This window comes from Amblyomma americanum, chromosome 8, assembly GCF_052857255.1.
Source record: "Amblyomma americanum isolate KBUSLIRL-KWMA chromosome 8, ASM5285725v1, whole genome shotgun sequence".
NCBI classification, from domain to species: domain Eukaryota; kingdom Metazoa; phylum Arthropoda; class Arachnida; order Ixodida; family Ixodidae; genus Amblyomma; species Amblyomma americanum.
In genome coordinates, this window is record NC_135504.1 from 72,337,506 (window position 1) to 72,357,819 (window position 20,314).

A 20,314-nucleotide genomic window follows, 5' to 3' on the forward strand; every position below is an offset into this window, starting at 1 on the left:
TTAGCACAATGCCTGTTTGTGTATGTTTCTTGTCCAGATTCTTTCATATCTTTTGACTCTAAGTAATAGATGGTACCGAGTACTTTTTGTGTGTTGTCCAACGTACAGTCATTTATAAAGGATGCATATTAACATTGCTGCTAGGGGCATTGCAGTTTTTATTTTACTTACGCTGCATTTTTCTGTTAATTTTGCCGGCTAATATCAACGAGCCAAGGAATATATGCTACCAGATGACGAAACCTTCAATACAAATCCTCCCAACCTTCATAGACTCAATGGCCTGATGTTCATAGTCTGTAAAATAGCTTGTTTACAGACCTTAGTGTGTAGTGTATATGGACAAAGTGGAGTGCATAATGCCCCCATTTATTGATAGCATAGATACTGGGACATCAATGATGGTTACTGTTTAAGATACCATGGGCAACATGGTCTAAGCATAAAGAAGGGTAGAAGTATATACTAGCTCCTGATTATCCTCTGCGTCGTCTTTTGCGCTAGCTCTTACGTGCGACGGGATCCACTTCAAGAAATTTTTTCAATGATTGCAGCAAGTGCTCATGAAACCTCAGCACGAACCTCTAACGAACTGCATGTGCCGGCCGAGTACTGGGTGAGAATTTTTGTACTGGGTGACAATTTTTATAAGGGTAACAATGACAAGAGCACTAGGTGACAAGTTTTACAAGGGTGAAGATGACAAGACTACTGGGTAACAATTTTTTAAAATTATTCTCGCAATAGTGCACTGATGTGAAGCTTTATCTGTTTGAGAATAGTCTGAAATAGTGCAATGCACTCTCTAGGCCGTAGTTTCATGAGTGATCAATTTCGGATCAGCACCAATGTTGACGGGACTTCGCAAATGACACCTCAGCAGCATGAAGTGTTATGGTACCTTAAGCCGCGGGACAACACGTATGTACACGCTTACATTTACTTGAATTCCTTCAAGACGTTAACACAAAGAACAATGCGGACAAACCTGCTGCGTGACAAGTTCCGTGCAAAACGGGGAAAGATGCCACCAAATCGAGCTTTTGGATAAGTTGGTTGCATACTTTTAACGTAACTGCAGCGCAACAGCAACGCATTCACAACAGAAGGGCACTCTGACAAATGTTGCATTTCCGATAGGTTTATTGCAGTAAGGCGTGCTGAATATAGCAGCCGCATTGCGTATTGCACTCAGACTACACTAAATCCAGCACAGACACGTGGAAAAGGCAACACAGAGCCAATATAAACCGAAAGATTGTTCTTTAACCCTTCTAGAACTTTACCTGAAAGGCGACAGTGCCGAAGTAGGTTTTTCTGCACAACAGCATCCCGTAAACTTTTCCCCGCTTTGCTTACCCGCTTTGGTTGTGGTTAGCCCTTTCAGACATTGCTCATTATTTCGAATTGAATTTAAAAATTTTTCATCTGTAGAGCATATTGAGGTCTCAAGAAAGTCAGTTCTTCAGTTCTCAAGCATGAAAATCCAAAAGTCAATTTTTTTACAGGCATGTACCCTATTTCATGCGTGCCACAGTGGTTGGAATTTGTGACGTCCGTATGCAAGAATGTTCCAAACAGAAACCCAAGCAATCCTGAAAGCACTTTTTTTTTAAATGCATATGACACTCTAAATGCAGAAAAAAATGGAATCATTGCTGATGGTATAAGTCTGTGTTAAAATGGTGGGTGACATGCTATTGTGACGGTTTGCGCACATTCACAATGGCAAGACCCCTGTCAGTGACGTTTCCTGGAGGCTGCTGACCGAGCCGTACAAGCATCGTGTCCCCATGGAATGTCTGGCGACGCAAACGTTACCATATTTGGCAGTCACCAGCGAGGCCATCGGTAAGAGAAGGGGGTGGACAAAGGAAGTGGCTAGCGGCAACAGCGAAGGTGGGCGGCAAAGAAAAGGCACCGAGGTTTGAAGGGAAGAGGCAGACGGGAGGAACAGGAGAGCGGTGCTGCCTGGCAGACGAGACGTGCAGGAAGGTCGATGGAGAGCAAGGCCGGAGACTGGGGCGACGCCATGACCCGAGAGCCCAGGGTGTTGACATCGCTCGAGATCAACCTCCGCAAACCTGTCCCCACGCCTAACCGCAGCAGTCATTCGGCCGTTCATCCAGCCATTCATAGAGCCCGGGCCATGCCACGAAGACGCAGCCCACGTGACGACGAGCAACTAGTTCCGTAAGCGACGTCAAGCCAGTTGACTTAGTTAAATATGTAAAATTAATTTCTGCAGTCTTCTCATTCCAGGCCAGTTTAAGAAACCGGTTCACCACACTACTAAATTCACTGTTTTGAGAAATATTCAGTGCATTTGCTTGATGGCACCAGATAGTAGCTCTGTGTGGTATGAAGGATGCTTAATTCATGTGAAGCAAAAAAATCGCTGCTACGTGCAACAAGCACAAAGAAATGACCGCAAATTCGCTATGTAAGCTCTTGTGTACATAGTTGGATGAATAATTAGCATAAGCTTCTGAATAATTATTTACACTGTTGTGGTACGTATTGGCTCAAAGGATTAATGAATAAGTAGTGTGTTTCAGGCACGCACCTTCTATTGCTTTTCTACATGCGATATTCGATCTCATATACCCCACACCAATTTATTGAAAGCCAAGTAATGCATATCAGCAAAGCGGTCGTCACTTTGCCACACATCAACTGGCAAGCATTCCGCAATAGCAGTCATCTTGGATCACTCGCAGCATGGTCATGTGACAAGTCACAACGTTGCTTCTGACTTGCCATCGTCTTCTTCTTCACTCGATGGCCCCGAGTCAGAGCTGCAGTCATCCAGTTTCCTTTTCATGGCCTGGTTGCGGGCCATCTTGTCCTCCGGCCGTTCCACCACAAGCTCACCTAGGAGGAAGCTGCCTAGCTTGTTTAACCCCAGGGTGACACCAATCTCCTCGACAATGGCACCACCAACGCCCTTCATGTTGTCTTTCACACGGTATGTTCTGAAGGAAAAAGTGCAGCCAGTTACAGCAGATTTATTTATTTGTTTATGTGTCACATCAAACGCAGACACAAGCATGCGTACAGGTATCCGTGTGCACATCAATACAGTAACAGTGCTATAGAGATTTGAGCGGCAAGCAGTTCACCCTGCATGTTATTCCCAAGCACTGGAAATGCCAGAACAAGTTTGGGAACTTCAAAATATCTGTCATCTACAGCCTCTCCTATGGAAATGTAAAAAAGAAATTGGGAGATTAAGAAAAACGGGATCGCTCCATAACTAAATTTAGCTAATTTGACTAGCAATGAATTTTACACACTGCGTGTTATCAACACAGAAGGGGTTTGTAATAAAGGTAGAGCCCATGGTACTCTCAACCCCAAAAGTAATTGTTGGGATTTACATCCTAAACCCGGATGTAAGCTGCATGGAAAAAGTCTAAAGAAATCGTGATGCTGCAGGAAAAATGCATGGTGTAATCCTTTTACATGACTGCGCCTAATCTTGGACTCTGACGAATATTTGAGACTGAAGATAAACTTTTTTCTGCTCTTGAGTCCAGTACTTGCATTTTGGTTATTACATAGTTCTGTAAATTCTAAGAATCCCGATGACGCTTCATACATTGACAATACAGCTTGTTAGTACTTGCCCGCAGAGCAGCTTAGGCCTAAGACAGCCAGAAATAGTGTGTACGAAATGTTTGCAGTGAGCGCCCTAGTAATTGTCATAACAGTCAACAGCAATGATCAAACAAAATGGGGGCATGACTGCTGCAGGAGGACAACGAACTTATCAGTTATTAGCAGTAAGCTTTGTCCTGCCAGACTGATTTCTAATTACTCTCTTATTTCAAATTCACTCTGCCTTGGGGGATTCCCGTAAAAAAATTTTCGGATGTGTGAATATTTGACTAAGCGGCAAAACGGTTTATGGTTGATGGGGGTTTACCATTCCAAAGTGGCTCGGGCTATGAGGGACGCCGTAGTGAAGAGCCCTGGAAACTTCGACCACCCGGCATTCTTTACCATGCAGTGACATCTCTTAGTACACGGACCTCTAGAATTTCGCTGCCATCGAAATTCGGCTGCCGAGGATGGGATCGAACCCGCGTCTTTTCAGGTCAGCAGCCAAGCGCCATGACCACTCAGCCACCACGCTTTCGTTGAAGGAGAATGTCGTCACTGCTGTGAAAACACAGGAACCTTTCTGTACATAATGAGAGCTTTTAAAAAATGTGGACTACGTGTTCATTGCACATGCACTTTCTTTTTTACTGCACGTGTTGTAACAGCCCTTACAAGTGAGATGCAAGAGTGGGCTTGCTGTGGACAGTTCGCAAGTTACCTTGAACCTTTGCTCACGCGCGTGATAACTAGTGAGATCATGGTGCATTGACACGTACCTCGTAGTCCACAAGTGTTTAGCAGGACCAGGGTCTCCATCAGCATTGGTGGTGATGTCAAACTCCACCATGTAATTTCCATGTGGAGGAACAGCAATCGTCGTCCCCAGGGAAAGCACTTCCGTCTTGCCCGCGGCTCTCCTGACCTTTAGTGTTAATGCAAAGTCCTGCCCCGCTAAGGAGCATGGGTCCTTGTTTTTGTATGTGTAGCTGACAGTTAAGGAGCCTAGTGGGAAGTCACAGCCGAACAGCCTGCGAGAGGTAAAATATTCATATTTTCAGACTTGCTACTATTGCTATTGCTTGCACAAATGTTGAACGCGAAAAATCTTTCGTCAAAGAACCTGAATGAAATGACAACTGGTATGATGCATATACTGAGATTAAGTCAGTTTAGTTTAGAAAAAATGAGGCATCATTTTTCCGAGTTGCAAGAAAGATATTTCAGTCAGCAGCCTATAATAAATCTTGCCATTTTCTTGACTGACAAAGCTGAGAACACCTGTGGGGTTTGTGTAACATTCAATTGGTCCATACAGACTGAACTGTGCAACAAGCTAGTGGAATATATTACTGAGCAAGCTGTTGCTGTAAAATTAAAGCACCTGTCATTTCATGAGTTACCTAATGTGCACCCTTCTTTCCTTCTGTATTCTTTCACATTTTTAATGTTCACATTGTCTGCAGGAAACTGGACCACTTCTGAGGCAAAATATAAAGGAAAAAAATTAAACAAGGATGTGCAAAAGCGTACCTGCCAGTGTAACACATGCTATTCAACACTTTTCAAATTTCCAGGCTGGGTGCAGTAATTTGACCCTCACCAAAGCTCGAAGTTGCAGCTTGGTGCTCTAAACTTCGATGCATCAGTGAATGACTGCCATCTCATGGGCATTTCTTTCTCAGCTTACATTACCTTACAGGCTCAACACTGAAGTGCATCCAAAGTAATGCTTGGAAAACTTCGCTGGTGCAGCACGAAGCGACTGCTTTCATTGTAACCTTCACGTAAAGACAGTGTAGAGTTACGGCATGTGTGACATGCTGTCCGTTGCACTAGGTTTAAAGACAGTCATGAACATTTCTGGTCATTTATGCTGCAAATCCTCAGAAAAAGAAAGACAAGACATTTATCGAAACGGCCCATGTCCATGTTTGTGTTCTTGTGTGCAAAGGGTTCAAGGGTATTTCCCAGCACAGTAACATGTTCTGCAGGAAAGTGTCCCACGATAAGGTGAAATCTGGCGATGACCTTCAACCAGTAACTAGTTAGACAATTCCACGTTCACCAAGAATATGTTGAAACACACTATTGTATGTAAGTGGTAAAATACAATTTCGCATCGGGGAGAACTGCGTTACCATGTGTTACAAAACAGTACCGAAATAGTTGTCGAAAGTAGAAGTTGGAAATACAGCGAGCGTTACCCCTTGCCAATGACAGATTATCTTTTGCTTGTCATGTACTTCGATCCTATGTCATCTTAAAGGAACTGACATTTTTAAGACAAAATACGTGAATGCCAAATTCAAACTTGGTAACAAAGAGAACCCACTACCAAAAGCTGCCCCGCATGAAATTCAAGTACAACGGATTGAGTGAAGTTAAGCATTCACATGCTTCATAAACAGCAATGCAGCATCCGCATTGTGGCAGCACCATTAGTGCACCACAGGTTCACCTGAAGTAGGGCTCCACATTTGATAGCGGCACTCTGTTGGGATTGAACTGTAGCCAGAGGCAGCCGCCACCATCATACGCTTCTGCAGTGTGCACCATTGCCGAGCCATTGCCACCACAAAGAGAGCTGCCCTGATCCCGAGGTTGCAGCTGCTGCTTGGAGAGGTTGAACCACGCCGATGGCTTGACAACCTAAAAATGAAAATTGGTTTTTGGGGAAAGGAAATGGCGCAGTATCTGTCTCACATAGGATAAAGAAGGGACTAAGAGAGGAAAGGAAAAAAAAGGTGCCGTAGTTCAGGGCTCATGAATAATTTTGACCACCTGGGGATCTTTAACGTGCACTGACATCGCACAACACATGGGCGCCTTTGCGTTTCGCCTCCATCCAAACGCGGCCGCTGTGGTCGGGTTCGAACCTGGGTACTCCAGATCAGTAGCCGAGCGACCTAACCGCTGAGCCACCGCGGCGGGCAAACGACCTAAGCACAGGCAGGAAATTAGTAAATGCATCCTCTTCTTTGAGCATGACTCAACAAATGGCTCGGCACTGCCACAGCGTATGTTATTTCGGTTGACTACTCGCATTGAGTGCAAACGCTGATTTTGTCAGCAGTCCCAAGAACTGATCGTTTGCTGACTAGTCGCTAGTTCAAGCCCCATAACGCATGCAGTGCGACCTCTGTAGAGCACATGTGAAATTTACGCAGCTTGTAGCAGTGGTACACCAATATCTATGTTAAAAAAGAAATAAGCTTTAGGCTGCCACACCATTCAGTATGATGTAGTGCACACATGGTAACAAGATTTTTAGTTGGTTACAAGGCCTATGATGGTGCGTTATCACTGTAATGCACTTCAGCAGGATGCATTGTTGGGCAAGTTGGTTGATATCTAGTATAGCGAGATGGGTTGCACAGTTGCATGAAAGCTCACGAGAGGCAAAACAGGACAAGCACGAACTTTCAACTGAGTTTTATTCCAGGAGGTTTTCTCCGTAAGTGTGTGGAATCAAAAAATGTGATACCAGTGGTGCTTTGCTCTAAAGAAATAGCATTTTAGTTCTAACTCATCAATGAGAATAAAGTTGATTCTCAGTGCTCCGCATTAAAAGTAGGTGTATCTCAGAAATTTTGTGCCATTTCTGTTTTAAACTTTGAGGCTCCGAAACCTGTGTAGTAAAGAAAAACTTGTTTAAAGAACTTAGCACTGCAACATTGTTTTTGCTGAGGCGTCCAGTAAAAGCAAGCAGTGAGCATTGTAGCGGCAAAATTGTGATTTGGAGCAAAGCCTGCAGTGTACAACTTTAGTGGAAGCTAACTCACATGATCAACTTTTGCATCTTACGTGCATAAGCAGACCCATAGCTTTAAGCTTTGTTTGTGCTTTTCTGTGGTCGCTTGGATATTGACACTGTTGACTGTAAACAGAAAGGACTTCATTGATAAATAATAACCAGCTTCGCCTCAGATTTGCATGCCTTATTAACGGCAGAACAGCAAGTTTATTGTGAAATATGCAATCTTAGTTTGTATCCCAAGACTATTCAGGCTATGAGGGACGTCGTAGCGAAGAGTTCCGGAAGTTTCGACCACCTGAGGTTCTTTAACGTGCACTGACATTGCACAGTACTTGGGCCTCTAGAATTTTACCTCCATCGAAACTGGACTGCCACAGCCGGGATCGAACCCACGTCTTTCGGGTCAACAGCTGAGCGCCATAACCACTGAGCCACGGCGGCTTAGTTTGTGTGTTTTATTGAATGGAGTATGCTAATGAGATTCCCGTGACATTGCCATGTGAACCTGCGAAGCAGTGGCATGCGTTTTCAGTGCACTATTCTTGTTTTACTGGTGGCCAGTGGTGCCATACTAAGGCTTCATTATGACAGTGATTCGCTAACACCAGAAGTACGCACGATGTCCAGCACCTGGCTGCGTTTGTGCACTAAATGCCTAAATGTGGATGTTGAGAGTCCATTTTGTTCAACATGTTTTTAACTGCTTAGATAGTTACAAAAGATTACTGACTACACACACTGACAGCAATTCTGGAAAACTGTTGGTGGCCATTGCGCACTTGTGATTGATGGCAAACTCTGATGAAAACGTCAAAGGCACACAAAAGTTTTTGTTATTTTTGAGAAGCACCCGCACCTTTGTCATTAGAGAAAGAAAAATAGCTAACCTGGCCTTCCCTGTAGAGTTTGTAGCCAAATCCCTGGCAGAAAGTGGTGGCGAGAGGCAGTGTGGAGAGGCGCCATTCCGAGCAACACTGGTCTGGAAAGGTCCACAATCTGCACGGATATGACGACATGCGGAGAACAAGGGTATGCGGTGATGTCTTTTCAAAGGCAGCACGGATGTTTGCGGCGGCTTTGTGTGTGGAGTGCTCTGACATGGCGAGGACACTACTGTTTTGACTGTGAACAATACCGCAAACAAGGAGAAATGTGCACATTTTTAGGCCCCTGTTTCTGAGTGCCACTCCGTATATTAGTGCTAAGACAGGCTTTATCCAGTCTTGTGCTTGAGCATAGCCTTCCTTTTTTAAAAACAGTGAAAAGTTGGTGCACCTGGAGATACCAATAAATGCCCTGTAAAGGAATGAATGCCAACAAAATCCGTGCATTGCACCCTGAGAATTATTCACACATTGGGAATTATACAAACTTGAGGGAATACTTTGGTTTATATAGTTGCCTGGGAATTAAACGCTAATTTTTACCGTCGGCACACTATTACCATTTATTCCCAGTAAGTAAGCAGAGAAGAACGCTGGTAATGAGGGACTCACTTGGGTGCACATAGGCCCCTAAATCAATTCTTGCACCCCAAAAAGGTTCTCCAAAAATCAGGTTAAACCAAATTTCTACACAAAAGTGCACCTTCTAGAGAACATGGTTTTCCAGACCACCAAGCTGAAGAGATCCCACAAAAATTAGTGACTATATTCTGTTTATTCCCAGGAAGTGTTTCATTAAATTGATTATTTTAAACTTTGTTCCATGCTTGTTATCTAAGATACAGCTATCTGTATCATAAGTTCGACTTCAGAAGTGAGAGGCCAAAACAGCCTGACCAGATGTCTTATTGCCATTTTTTTTATCAAGCACTAGCTCCATTAACTCTTATTACCATCATTTCATCAAACACTATCCCCACTAGCGCTATATCGTACCAAGGCTCTTGAGCATTTAAAATTGTCACTGTGATGTTGAATGAATATTTTCACAGTGTACAGGCAAAGGCAGGCATTGCACAGACGTGAAAGTGCTGTGCAGATGATGGTAATGTATGCGACGAAATAGCTGCAGTAAATGAGAAAAAAATCTTATTTGGTAAACAGTTCTTAGTGGAATGCCATCTCTGATAAGCATGCACAGAGGTGGGTGAAAAGGGGGCAGTGGCATGGGTGAGGGAGTGCGTGCCTAGTCCCATAGTGATGTCACTAGAGTCAGCAATAGCTGATGCAATTGCGACCACTGAGTTGCGAATGTGACGAAGTCAAACGCTGAACAGTGCTTGGCCTTTATGAGGTAAATTCCCGCCTCTTTCAGGTGCATCCATAGCACAGTTATTTTGACGGAAATTGTCTTCTCAGAGAGCTAGCCACAGAAGGCTGCAAATTTCAAAATTTAAGCATTGAGCCCAGTCAAATAAGGATCCTCGAGTGTGCCTGCAGCCACAGTCACTAAATTTGCCCCTATCCTCTGCTGGAGCCACACTTTCTTGAGGTCTACGCTTGGTGCCAACCGCATCCCCCTAGTGATGTCACTGGTCCCATATTCTTCCCTTCTACCCAGAAGGCATAATGACCGTTACCGTAAACAGTGTCTCCTTCCCCCTTATGGAGAGACCTGCATATGCCTACGTATTTGAGTATTGTCCATGAAATAGTAAGTTCATGTCATGAACAAAAACGAGCTTACAGTAAATGTCTTTTGCTGCAAAAAAAGACCCGTGAAGAACCACGATTGGGAACCTTTTGCTGAATAACCTCATTTGTAGCCAAACTTGATCTAAAAAATATCGCCTGATTTTTACACCCCTCCCCTACCCCCGAAGTTCCGGACAAAAATACAACCCAAAATCAAAGGGCCTTATGTATACATGAAAGAAACCAATGGCCTTTGAAACCAAAGAGGGAAGTATTACTCCTCGCATTTTTTGCTGTTTCAACAGAAAATTTTAGCGAAACTTTTGCTTTAAAAATAAGTGGGAGAAAAAAATTTCACGAGTACGAGCCAAACCCGCGACTTCTGCGTGTCAAATGCAGGGCCCCACCAGGCTAGGTCAGTTGGCGTGTGTGCGACACGCGACATGCGGAGGTCTTCGGTTCAGCCCCGCCGATAACACTTCTACGTTTTCACATTGCCTTCTGCCTAAACTAATTACTGACTTGCGGCCGCCGCGGTGGCTCAGTGGTTAATGCACTTGGCTGCTAACTTGAAAGGTGCGGGTTCGATCCCGGCCGCGGAAGTCGAATTTCGATGGAGGCAAAATTCTAGAGGCCCGTCTACTGTGCGATGTTACTGCACGGTAAAGAACCCCAGATGGTGGAAATTTCCGGTGCCCTTCACTACGGCATCCCTCATAGCCTGAGCCGCTTTGGGACGTTAAGCCCCCATAAACCGTAAACCATAATTACTGACTTCCTTACCATTTTTATGTTCCAGGGCAACAATGTGGGCTACAAAGGACACATGAGCGAGGCCCCCAGATTAATTTTCGCCACCCGCTGTTCTTTAAGTTGCAGAAAAACCTCAGTAAACGAGTGCACTTGCATCACTTCACCTCCACCAAAATGCTGCTGCTTTGGCTGCGATCGAACCCGCGACCTTTGGATCGGCAGCTAAAAGCACCCAAAGGTGGTGGACTGGCAAGTACATACATCAGAGTTATGGCTGTGAACAACTGTAAGACCAAAGCCAAGTAATGTGCAAGTCTACCATGGAGAGTGTGTGTTCCTTTCTTCGTGTAGCTAAGACTGTAATAATAAGGAGTGGCGTGCCCTGAAACTGCGTGCATTGGCTGATGTCGAATGCCACATCAAACTCACAGGCACTGGTTTTCTGCAAAAGCCTTCTTGTTCTGCGTCTCGTACACCCAGCTGGCTCTAAAAATGGCTGCTGACAAGCCGTACCCACGAACAATCTCCACTGCCTGAAACGACAATGAGAACTCAGATGGGAATTCATGCTGAGCGACACAAATTTCAGCATCAGCTTTTAATGGGGTCATGATCACAGGCTTGGCATTGAGTGAGTCATGTGGCCTACTAGATACTCTGTCACGTTAAATTAATGTGACCAGTAGATAATGTCTGAGCACTGACAACGGGTAATGCTGCACATTAGGTGGTTCAAATTACTCGGCCAGTAATGTGATCATGTAATGTCATGAGAACAGTCAGTTATGTGAGCATTTACTGACTGGTTAACAATGAGTCATGGGACTTTTCTATGCGAAGCCTGGTTCTTCTGTGGCCACAAGCTGAGGCTCAAGCTTTAGTTATGGCCGACCTAGCTCAAAACATCCTCAACGACTATATTTTAAACGAGAGTGCGGTGGGGAGCTAGCTAGTACGACAATATTTAAGCATAAAAACTGCGTAAAGATTGGGAAACGGAAAATAAGCACACGGAATGAGCGCACGTCCTGTATGTTTGTTTTCTAAGTCCCGCCCTTTGCAGTTTTCATGTTTAAAGAATGCTTTTTCAGCGTCAGCTGTTATAGCTAGAACCCTGTGAGCTTTTGTGGTTGTAGTCTACATGGAACAACATCGTCGCACAGTCCGGTCATGTGACCTACTGTAATGCTCACATAACAGATAGGTCATACGAATAAACCCTGGCACAGCTTATTACAGCCAGTATTTCTGACAAACAGATTTATAGTTGCACAGGTTGACAGGGGGATATAGTGTTTGTGGTACCGCTTTCTTGATTCTGCCATGCCCTGTTCTATGAGAAGGAAAAGCATTTGCAGCAAGCAACTTCGCCTGGTAAGGTAATGAACAAAATTGAACAAAAATATTGTTTGTATGGAAGATCTCAGATATAGACTACGTAAGCCAGCAAATATGTTAGCTCCCTTTTGGTCACCGCAATTCCCAGTGATTTCTGTGATGAGTTGGCACCATGAGCACCTTGTTTTGTGCGGCCTTCACTTACTTGAAACATTTTCCAGTGTGGCTGCCTTTCTTCCATATATCCATCTTCACTTAGTTCTATTATTTTAAAATGGACAAATGCCTAGTCTCATGTGTCACAAGCAATGCTGCCAATGTTCAACTACTTTTGAGTGCGACGTTCTTTCTTTTCTTAACTTGTTTTTGGGGAAAGACTTCTGAACCTGCTTTCCTCTCTTGCCAGTATATTGCCAATTGTAGCCCTTTCATTTCTGTGGTACAACAGAAACAATCCTGCCATAACAAAGACTGCAAAAATGTTGATACTGGAAAGAAATGCAACAACAATCCTGCCAAAGAGTTTAGATCATACTTTCAAGAATGAAGCTCGTGATATATTTAGGCGGAACATTGAGCACGTGCTAAGCATCATTTACCTTGCGAGTGTCGTAGCCACCACTATAGCACTTGTCGCGTGCGTAAACATCGATGGCAACATAGACGTCACTCTTGCGTCTTCCTGCAACAATTGCAGAATTACGCAGCTTGTTCTCGTTCCAGTCAAAGCTGAGGAGCATTCCATCGCAGAGGTTGAAGAAGCACATGTTGCTGCCATTCAACTCGTTTTGCGCTTTTACCCTTCCATCAGACAGGACATCGTCGTGCCAGATGACCAGAGAATCAGGCACATAGCGATGAGTCTCGGAGGTGATGGCCGTGAGTAGGTGTCTCAGAACATGGCCAGGGCACTTGCCCTGGGCACAAAATTAAGACATTTTAATGCAGCATAACACTTTATGAGGTGCAAGCTGTGTGCTTGTCTGGCATGCAAGCAAATGAGCAGACAAGAGAACGGAAAAGAGGGGCTAGTTATACGTACTGCTTTCCAATTAATTATCTTTAAAGTAATTGCCCTATTGTCCTCCTTTTGATGAACACCACAAATTAAAAACAAAAAAACATCCCTTATGCTCCTCGGCTTCGGTTACTGTTGCCTTCCATCAAGTATGGAAACAAATGGTAAAATTACACTCTGAATGACTCTAGAAATTGAATGACATAACTTTCAGCTAAGCTGTTTCTACCACTTGCTTAGACTACCGGCATGCATTCACATCCTGTCTTTTGCTTCAAGGAGTATTGAGGCAGTTGATTGATGTACAAGGCTCAAAAGCTCAATAATATTTTTTCCAATTTTTGTTTCAGCAAAATTTGTTTTCATCGAACTGCATGCACAGAACATCAAGGAGGCCAATTAGCAAAAGTAGAACACGCTGAGTGATTTGTTTGATTGTTCGGTAGTATTCATACGAAAAATGTCGCATGTAGGTGCACTGTTTGCTGTTTGCCGGTGCTTGAATCAAGTGAGACATATGTGTCCTACTGCCCTGAAAAGAGTTAATAATGCGTAATTCATGGTTTTCATGCCGTTAAAAGGTACACGTGCAGCTCATGCTGCTCGGAAGAGAACTGCGTGGATTGAAAACACTACATTAACATTTACATTTCTTTTGAGGTAGCAGTGTACTAAGTCAATACACCAGAGTGTCACTGAGGCACTAACCATATTTTCTCCCATTCTGATAAGCCATCCGTCGAACCTGGACAGGGCTGCCACACGTGCCAGCTGAGAAGCAACTTTGCATGACAAGTTGCTACTTTCAATCTTGTTGAGAATTTTTAAACCTTGCCTAGATTCCAGCATAAAGGTTCCTGAAAAATCAAATAAGCAATTGAATGAAAGTTCTGGTCGATACAAGCGACTTCCAAGTGAGGTTGAACCCCCGTGTAACGAAGGCCGAAGCTATTTTCTCACCTAACACCTTGACACCGTGCCTATGAGCAGCAGTGATCCAGCCAGGAGGAGGGATGGTAACCAAATGACGTGAGTAGTAGACAAAGGTGTCAATTATCTGCCAGTGATGAAACCGGTAGCTGTCTGGTTTGCCAATACCATGGATGACCCTGGATATGACCAAAAAATATAAATACAAGCTATTGTAAATATCGGCAAGAGCAGGGCTTCAGAATGTGAAAATGCAAATACCTTGGATGATGGAACATCATGGTGGCAAATGGAATAATTTTCATACAAAAGCCAATATTTGACCCCATGCTAAAGGGTCTTGCCATAATATTCATTAAAGTTGCGGTATGCTTGGGACATGCTTAGCAAATATCCTCCAAGAAAGAATTGTCTGAGTTGTCTGCGGTCAAAATTAGAATTTCAGCGTCTTAGCGCCTTCCCAGTCCTCTCGTCACTGTTTGCACGCTCAAGGGCTGGCACTCTTCCGCAAGGCCCGCCCACTCGGACCCACCGCCGGTCACGGTAGCTGCATGATTTCAAGGAATCTACCCAGCTGCCATTTCTTTACCGACATACGCAAACGCGTGACATGGAGGAGGGCGCGAGTTCGTAAAGTTCGCTGGAAACGGCTCGCCAATTTTCGAACGTGATTGTGGGTTCTCTGCTGCGTGAAGAAGTTTACCCTTTTAAGTCGTAACAAAATCCAGCGATTGAGTAAGTTTATAAACTGTGCTTGAAAGGTGTTTCAGGCCCAGTTTTAAAGGACTATAGACACCTAATTTTATTGCGCGTTTTCTTCTGTCAAACGATGCGTTAGACGTTAGAATCGAACCAGGGCCTTTGGCATTTGAGGCGGAGGCGCTACCATTATTGCGCGTTTTCTTCTGTCAAACGATGCGTTAGACGTTAGAATGCATGGATTACAGGGTAGTATTCGCCTACAACCGATAAATGATTTATAATTGAATTTCTTCCCTCACGTTGTTTCGGTTTCATCTACCGAACGACCAGTGTGACGTTGATATTTTGGTCACGTGGTCCACTAGAAGAAATATAACAGCTTATATGTAATTATAATTCACTATGACATTTAATCCAGCCTCTTCCAAGACCTGGAATGACAAGAAATGAATGTCAGCGATTATATTAGTTTTATATTAGTTATATTAGTCGTTCGATCGATGAAACCGAAAGCAAAACAGCGCCAAAAAGAAATCGGATTATAAATTATTTAGTGGTCGTACATGAGTACCACAGTGTGCTTCATGCATACGAATGTCTAACACATCGTTTGAAAGAAGAAAACACGCAAGCAAAAATTTGGTGTCTACAGTCCTTTAAGGGTTGGGTCCCATGTTTGCGCGGCCGCTGGTCATTTTCTATGACGCTGCGCGGTCGCTGTGGGTCTCCCGCTTATTATACGAAAACAAGTTTGAACTCATTACAAAACCCGCCGCGGTGGCTCAGTGGTTAAGGCGCTCGGCTACTGATCCGGAGTTCCCGAGTTCGAACCCGACCGCGGCGCGGCGGCTGCTTTTTTATGGAAGAAAAACGCAAAGGCGCCCGTGTGCTGTGCGATGTCAGTACACGTTAAAGATCCCCAGGTGGTCGAAATTATTCCGGAGCCCTCCACTACGGCACCTCTCCCTTTATTCTTTCGCTCCCTCCTTTATCCCTTCCCTTACGGCGCGGTTCGGGTCTCCAACGATCTATGAGAGATACTGCGCCATTTCCTTTCCTCCAAAACCAATTTTAAAAAATTTAAAAACTCATTGGAAAGAGAAATGTACTTACTTTTTAACAGTATGCATTGTTAATATCTGTTATTGTTGACACGAGTGCGGCGATCAAAAAACGCGACTGCATAAAACAATACTTTGGTTCGATTTGCCTACTTGCGCAATGTTTTTTTTTTTTGGAAAAACTACTGCACCACAAAAAGGGCTGCTTCTGCAGCGCCTAAATGATCCGTCAATCGCGGTAAATATATAGGGAGCGGTGTTTGGCTCCAGTGGATGGATACTTAGAGCTAGCGCTCTGAAAAATACCAGAAATGACACACATTAAAAGCCCAACAGCCTACGACGATAAAAACGCAAAAAAATGGCACATTAGTGAATCGTGAAAGTTTCGTGGAGTGGGCAAAATTTTGAACTGCACTCAGTAGTTGCTTAGTTTTGACTGTTCAAAGTTACCTGTCAATCCATCACAAAAACGCAACCCACGAGCGTGTGGGTACTGAAGTCTCCTAACACCTCCCCCTCCCCTTTTTATTTGCACTTAAAGAAAGAAAACAAAGAATTGCCGCGGAAAAAACAGCAAAGAAAATTAGAGTAACTCGAAATCAAATGAAGAGCGTTAGCTAAGTTGTTTTCACCTATGCTTTTTCGACAGATTCGGATACCAACGTGTACATCACGAAACGACGATTCGTTTGGTACCACCCGCATCCATCTGCGACCACTGGTTCGACCGCCATGGCCATCCGAAGGTCGCTCTCCATTACGGTTTCGAGGACCAAAGGTCGTCGGTACGAACGCCTCACACACCAGACTTCAACCCGACTAACAACGTTGTGCGTCGCATTGTGCCGATTTGTTTGCCGCCGCTGCGAACTCTCTGCGCCAAATGAGCCGGCCGCAATTTTGTCACCAATGGTAACCCCAAGTGGCACCAGTCTCGGCACCTGCTCGGATGGTGCATACATAGCGGAACGCCAGCATGCGATGTAAGCCGGCTGTTCGCGGCCCGACGACTGCGCGCGGGTGGTCACGTGATGGAGGGTCGCATTTTGCTGACCAGAGATCTCCCGCCGTTATCTTGAAATCTCGGACGTAAGAGGTAACGCTCTTAAAGAAGAGCCGCTAGATGACCGCGCGAGCATAATAATTAATAATTGGTTTTGGGGAAAGGAAATCGCGCAGTATCTGTCTCATATATCGTTGGACACCTGAACCGCGCCGTAAGGGAAGGGATAAATGAGGGAGTGAAAGAACAAAGGAAGAAAGAGGTACCCCTAGTGGAGGGCTCCGGAATAATTTCGACCACTTGGGGATCTTTAACGTGCACTGACATCGCACAGCACACGGGCGCCTCAGCGTTTTGCCTCCATAAAAACGCAGCCGCCGCGGTCGGGTTCGAATCCGGGACTGCGCGAGCATCAATGACCATTTTCTTACTCCCATCACAATCGGTCCATTTTGTCAACCTGAAGAGTCAGCGGAAGCAGAAGACACACGGGCCAGGGCACGGCGCCTAATAAGTATAGTATACAAACGCATTCAGATTACCACGGCTATCAAGACGATAGCCTGCTTCACTAACAGACTAAGCTGCATAAAGTGGTGACTAAAACAGGACACGGACTTTCGCTTGCGTTCCCTAAGGCAGGCACGATGCAGCTGGAACGCTGGCCACGTGGGCACTCACCTGTCTTCTTGGTAGCCGCCTTCGTGACAGAGCAGGATCTTCGGGTCACCAGGCTTGCCCCGCTTGACGCTCCTCAGCGGCTCCACGAAACAGAGCGGTGGGTCTTTGAAGTCCAGCAGTTTTTCCATTGTATTGAGCGGCGCAACTTGGAAAAACATCGCCGCGAAGAACGTTCGCTACAGGCGTTGCGCTTACCTCTTCGTCGTCCTCAAATAGCACGCGCAGCTCGGCCACGTGACGTTTGCGCTTTTCTTCTTCTTCTTTGGCCATCTCAGACCGGTCGGTGACTTGTAGTTTTTCTCGATTTCAGACTGTTCGCTCATTCCTTTGTAAAGGAAGACTGGGATTAACAGCGCAGTGACAAGGGCCAGAGGAAGCAGACGGGACAGATGAAGCAGCATTGACGGAGGAAGCTGCGGCGGCCCTGTCTGCTTCATGTGTCCCTTGTCCCTGCGCTGTCATTCATAGTCAGTATGTAACAAGCTCAACTCACCGTCTTACTGAAGTTCTTACAGGAGGCTTGACTGTATAGTCTTCTGGGGTGATATCGACGTCTTCATTCTGATCGAGGTACATACTGGTGGTCGGCTGGTTTTTCTGCAGACCACAGATATCCCTGGACGCCTTCTTTAAGGTGGCGTCAGTAGCATTCCCGTTGCGATCTTCCCTTCGAGTAGCAGTGTTATCAGGTTTAATAATTAATCCGGATGCAGTCCAGAATGCTTTGCACTCTACCACTTTTTGTTTCATGATTACCGATGTCTGGCAGTTCGGCCAGGGAGGCGACTTGTACAGGTCGCCGGACCAGGCATGTGTAATGGATCTGTTGGAACTTGAAATGATCCATCTTCGGCAGTCACCCGAACAGCGCTTTTAGTGGCCGCACTTGGCACACTTAAAGGGAACCTACTCCGAGGTGTTGGCTCCAGGCTTAGTCCTTCATATGCGCTTCACAAATTCTCATCAAGCGGTGTTGGTTTGGTTTAGTTTATGGGGGTTCAATGTCCCAAAGCGGCTCAGGCTATGAGAGACGCCGTAGTAAAGGGCTCCGGGAATTTCGACCACCTGGGGTTCTTTAACAAGCACTGACATCGCACAGTACAGGGGCCTCTAGAATTTCAACTCCATCGAAGTTCGACCGCCGCGGCCGGGATAGAACCCGCGTCTTTCGGGCCGGAAGCCGAGCGCCATAACCACTCAGCCACCGCGGCGGCCGCAGGAGGTGTTGGTGTAATCTCCATCTATCGCAGTAGTAGCGCATGGTTGATGGAGTTAAGGTATCGACTGAGACGGTTATATGCCGCTTTTGCCGGCATTACATGGCCAACGGTGTTGAAGGTGCGGCCCATATTTTTTAGGGTGAATCAGTTTGTATCCCGGCCGCTGCAATGCCACAAATGCTGGAGATCTGCCCACAGTTCCGACGCCTATAAAGTCAACTTTTCGATTCCGTGCGTGCGGTGCACGAGCAAGACGCCCTGCTACGAAGTACAATCAATTGCAGTCACTTGTATCTCGAAGCAAGGCTGAATGGTGGGCCAGTTGGTATGACATGTCGAATAATAAATTTTACCAGCCGAAAAAAGACGAGGGACAAGAGAACTACACAGGACAAGCCTTGTCCTCGAACTTCCGAACAGCGCATGTATGAGCTCTGTGTGCTGTGAAGCCCCAAGCCAGTGCCAAAACGTGTCTAGCCCAGCAATCGTGCGCCATGGAACGTTGGCTACGCATATCCGCATGCTGCGCAGCTGATAGCAATTGAAAGTTATCGGAACAATGCAGAAACCCCACCTTTGGGAACAGTTTGTGGAGAATTAAGGCAAATTCCATAAAATTATATTCTATGGAAAGGCCGTAATTCAGTTAGTTACTGATGTCTGAGCGGATTGAGCAAACGCGGGTGAGGGGGAAGTTATTGCCTTCTAAGCAGTATCTAGGCATCCAGTACCGAGAGCATCAGACGGACTTTTTCTGAAAGCAGTGCGATATGGCACCGGAACTGAGCTTGGTGTCAAAGAGCGTCACTGCCCATCACCTTGCGAATCGGGTAGTGTTCCTTTTCATTTGATTGCCAAACGAGCATTATTGTAAACGCTAATGCAATCAGGACTTCTATCTGGTATTTTGACCTTGGTTTGGTTTAACGTTCCAAAGTGACTCGGATTATGAGGGACGACGTAGTGAAGGGCTCCGGAAATTTCGACCACGTGGGGTTTTTAGTGTGCACTGACATCACACAGTATACATGGGCCTCAAAAGTTTCACCTCCACCGGAATTCGACCGCCGCGGCCGGGATCGAAGCCGTGTCTTTCGGGTCAGCAGCCGAGCGCCATAACCCTGAGTGCACTGCTATTTGACAGAAAAAACGCGAAAGGACGTGGGCAAGATGGAACAGAGCGCCCATCCTTTCTTGTGCGTATCCTCTTGTGCGTACCCTTGTGTCTACGTTCTTTCGTGCTTTACGTGTTTGCCGTCAATTGGCTATTACAAGCCAGGAAAGCAGAGACTTGAGGACTAGAGAGACGTGAACAGAGCGCCGAATGTCCTGCTGAATCTGACAGCCTAGCTAGATGTCAAACTGACGAGGTGTAATGGCATGCCACCACAAAACTGTAACGTTGAAAAACCCTCTACGCTAGTGCCGTGGCTGTGTTTTCAAGAGACCACAGAAATTCTTGTTGGAAACGACAGGTAAGCACAGTTCTATTTTGTTGTTTTGCTGAGTCTGCTTACGATGACTGTGCAGTGAACAACGCAGCTTTGTGCAATGTATTTTTTTTTGAGCACCGCATAGGTGAATAATTTTTGACAGACATACCGGGGTATGAAAGGATAATTTTTTTTCTCGCTGCCGAATTATGCACCAAATTTGGCTCATG

At 45.3% G+C, this 20,314-nt stretch overlaps 1 protein-coding gene across 3 annotated transcripts; it reads right to left on the minus strand.

The window, feature by feature from the left end:
- Positions 1–369: 369 nt before the first annotated feature.
- LOC144101893 (cytosolic endo-beta-N-acetylglucosaminidase-like) lies at positions 370–20,057 on the minus strand. 3 transcript variants are annotated; one of them, XR_013308089.1, is made up of 10 exons: positions 17,432–20,057; positions 14,012–14,160; positions 13,760–13,908; positions 12,633–12,950; positions 11,125–11,228; positions 8,251–8,359; positions 6,065–6,255; positions 4,383–4,634; positions 3,929–4,164; positions 2,853–2,975 (listed from the first exon to the last, which is right to left on the minus strand). XR_013308089.1 is itself a non-coding variant. In XM_077635115.1 (9 exons), exons 1-9 carry the CDS (start codon positions 17,587–17,589, stop codon positions 2,738–2,740), a joined length of 1,668 nt encoding a protein of 555 aa, XP_077491241.1. In that variant the 5' UTR covers positions 17,590–20,057; the 3' UTR covers positions 370–2,737. The 3 variants fall into 3 exon arrangements, 1 of the variants encoding a protein (XP_077491241.1); XR_013308090.1 differs by having other exon boundaries at positions 2,862–2,975; positions 4,035–4,164; XM_077635115.1 differs by lacking the exon at positions 3,929–4,164 and having other exon boundaries at positions 370–2,975.
- Positions 20,058–20,314: the final 257 nt, after the last annotated feature.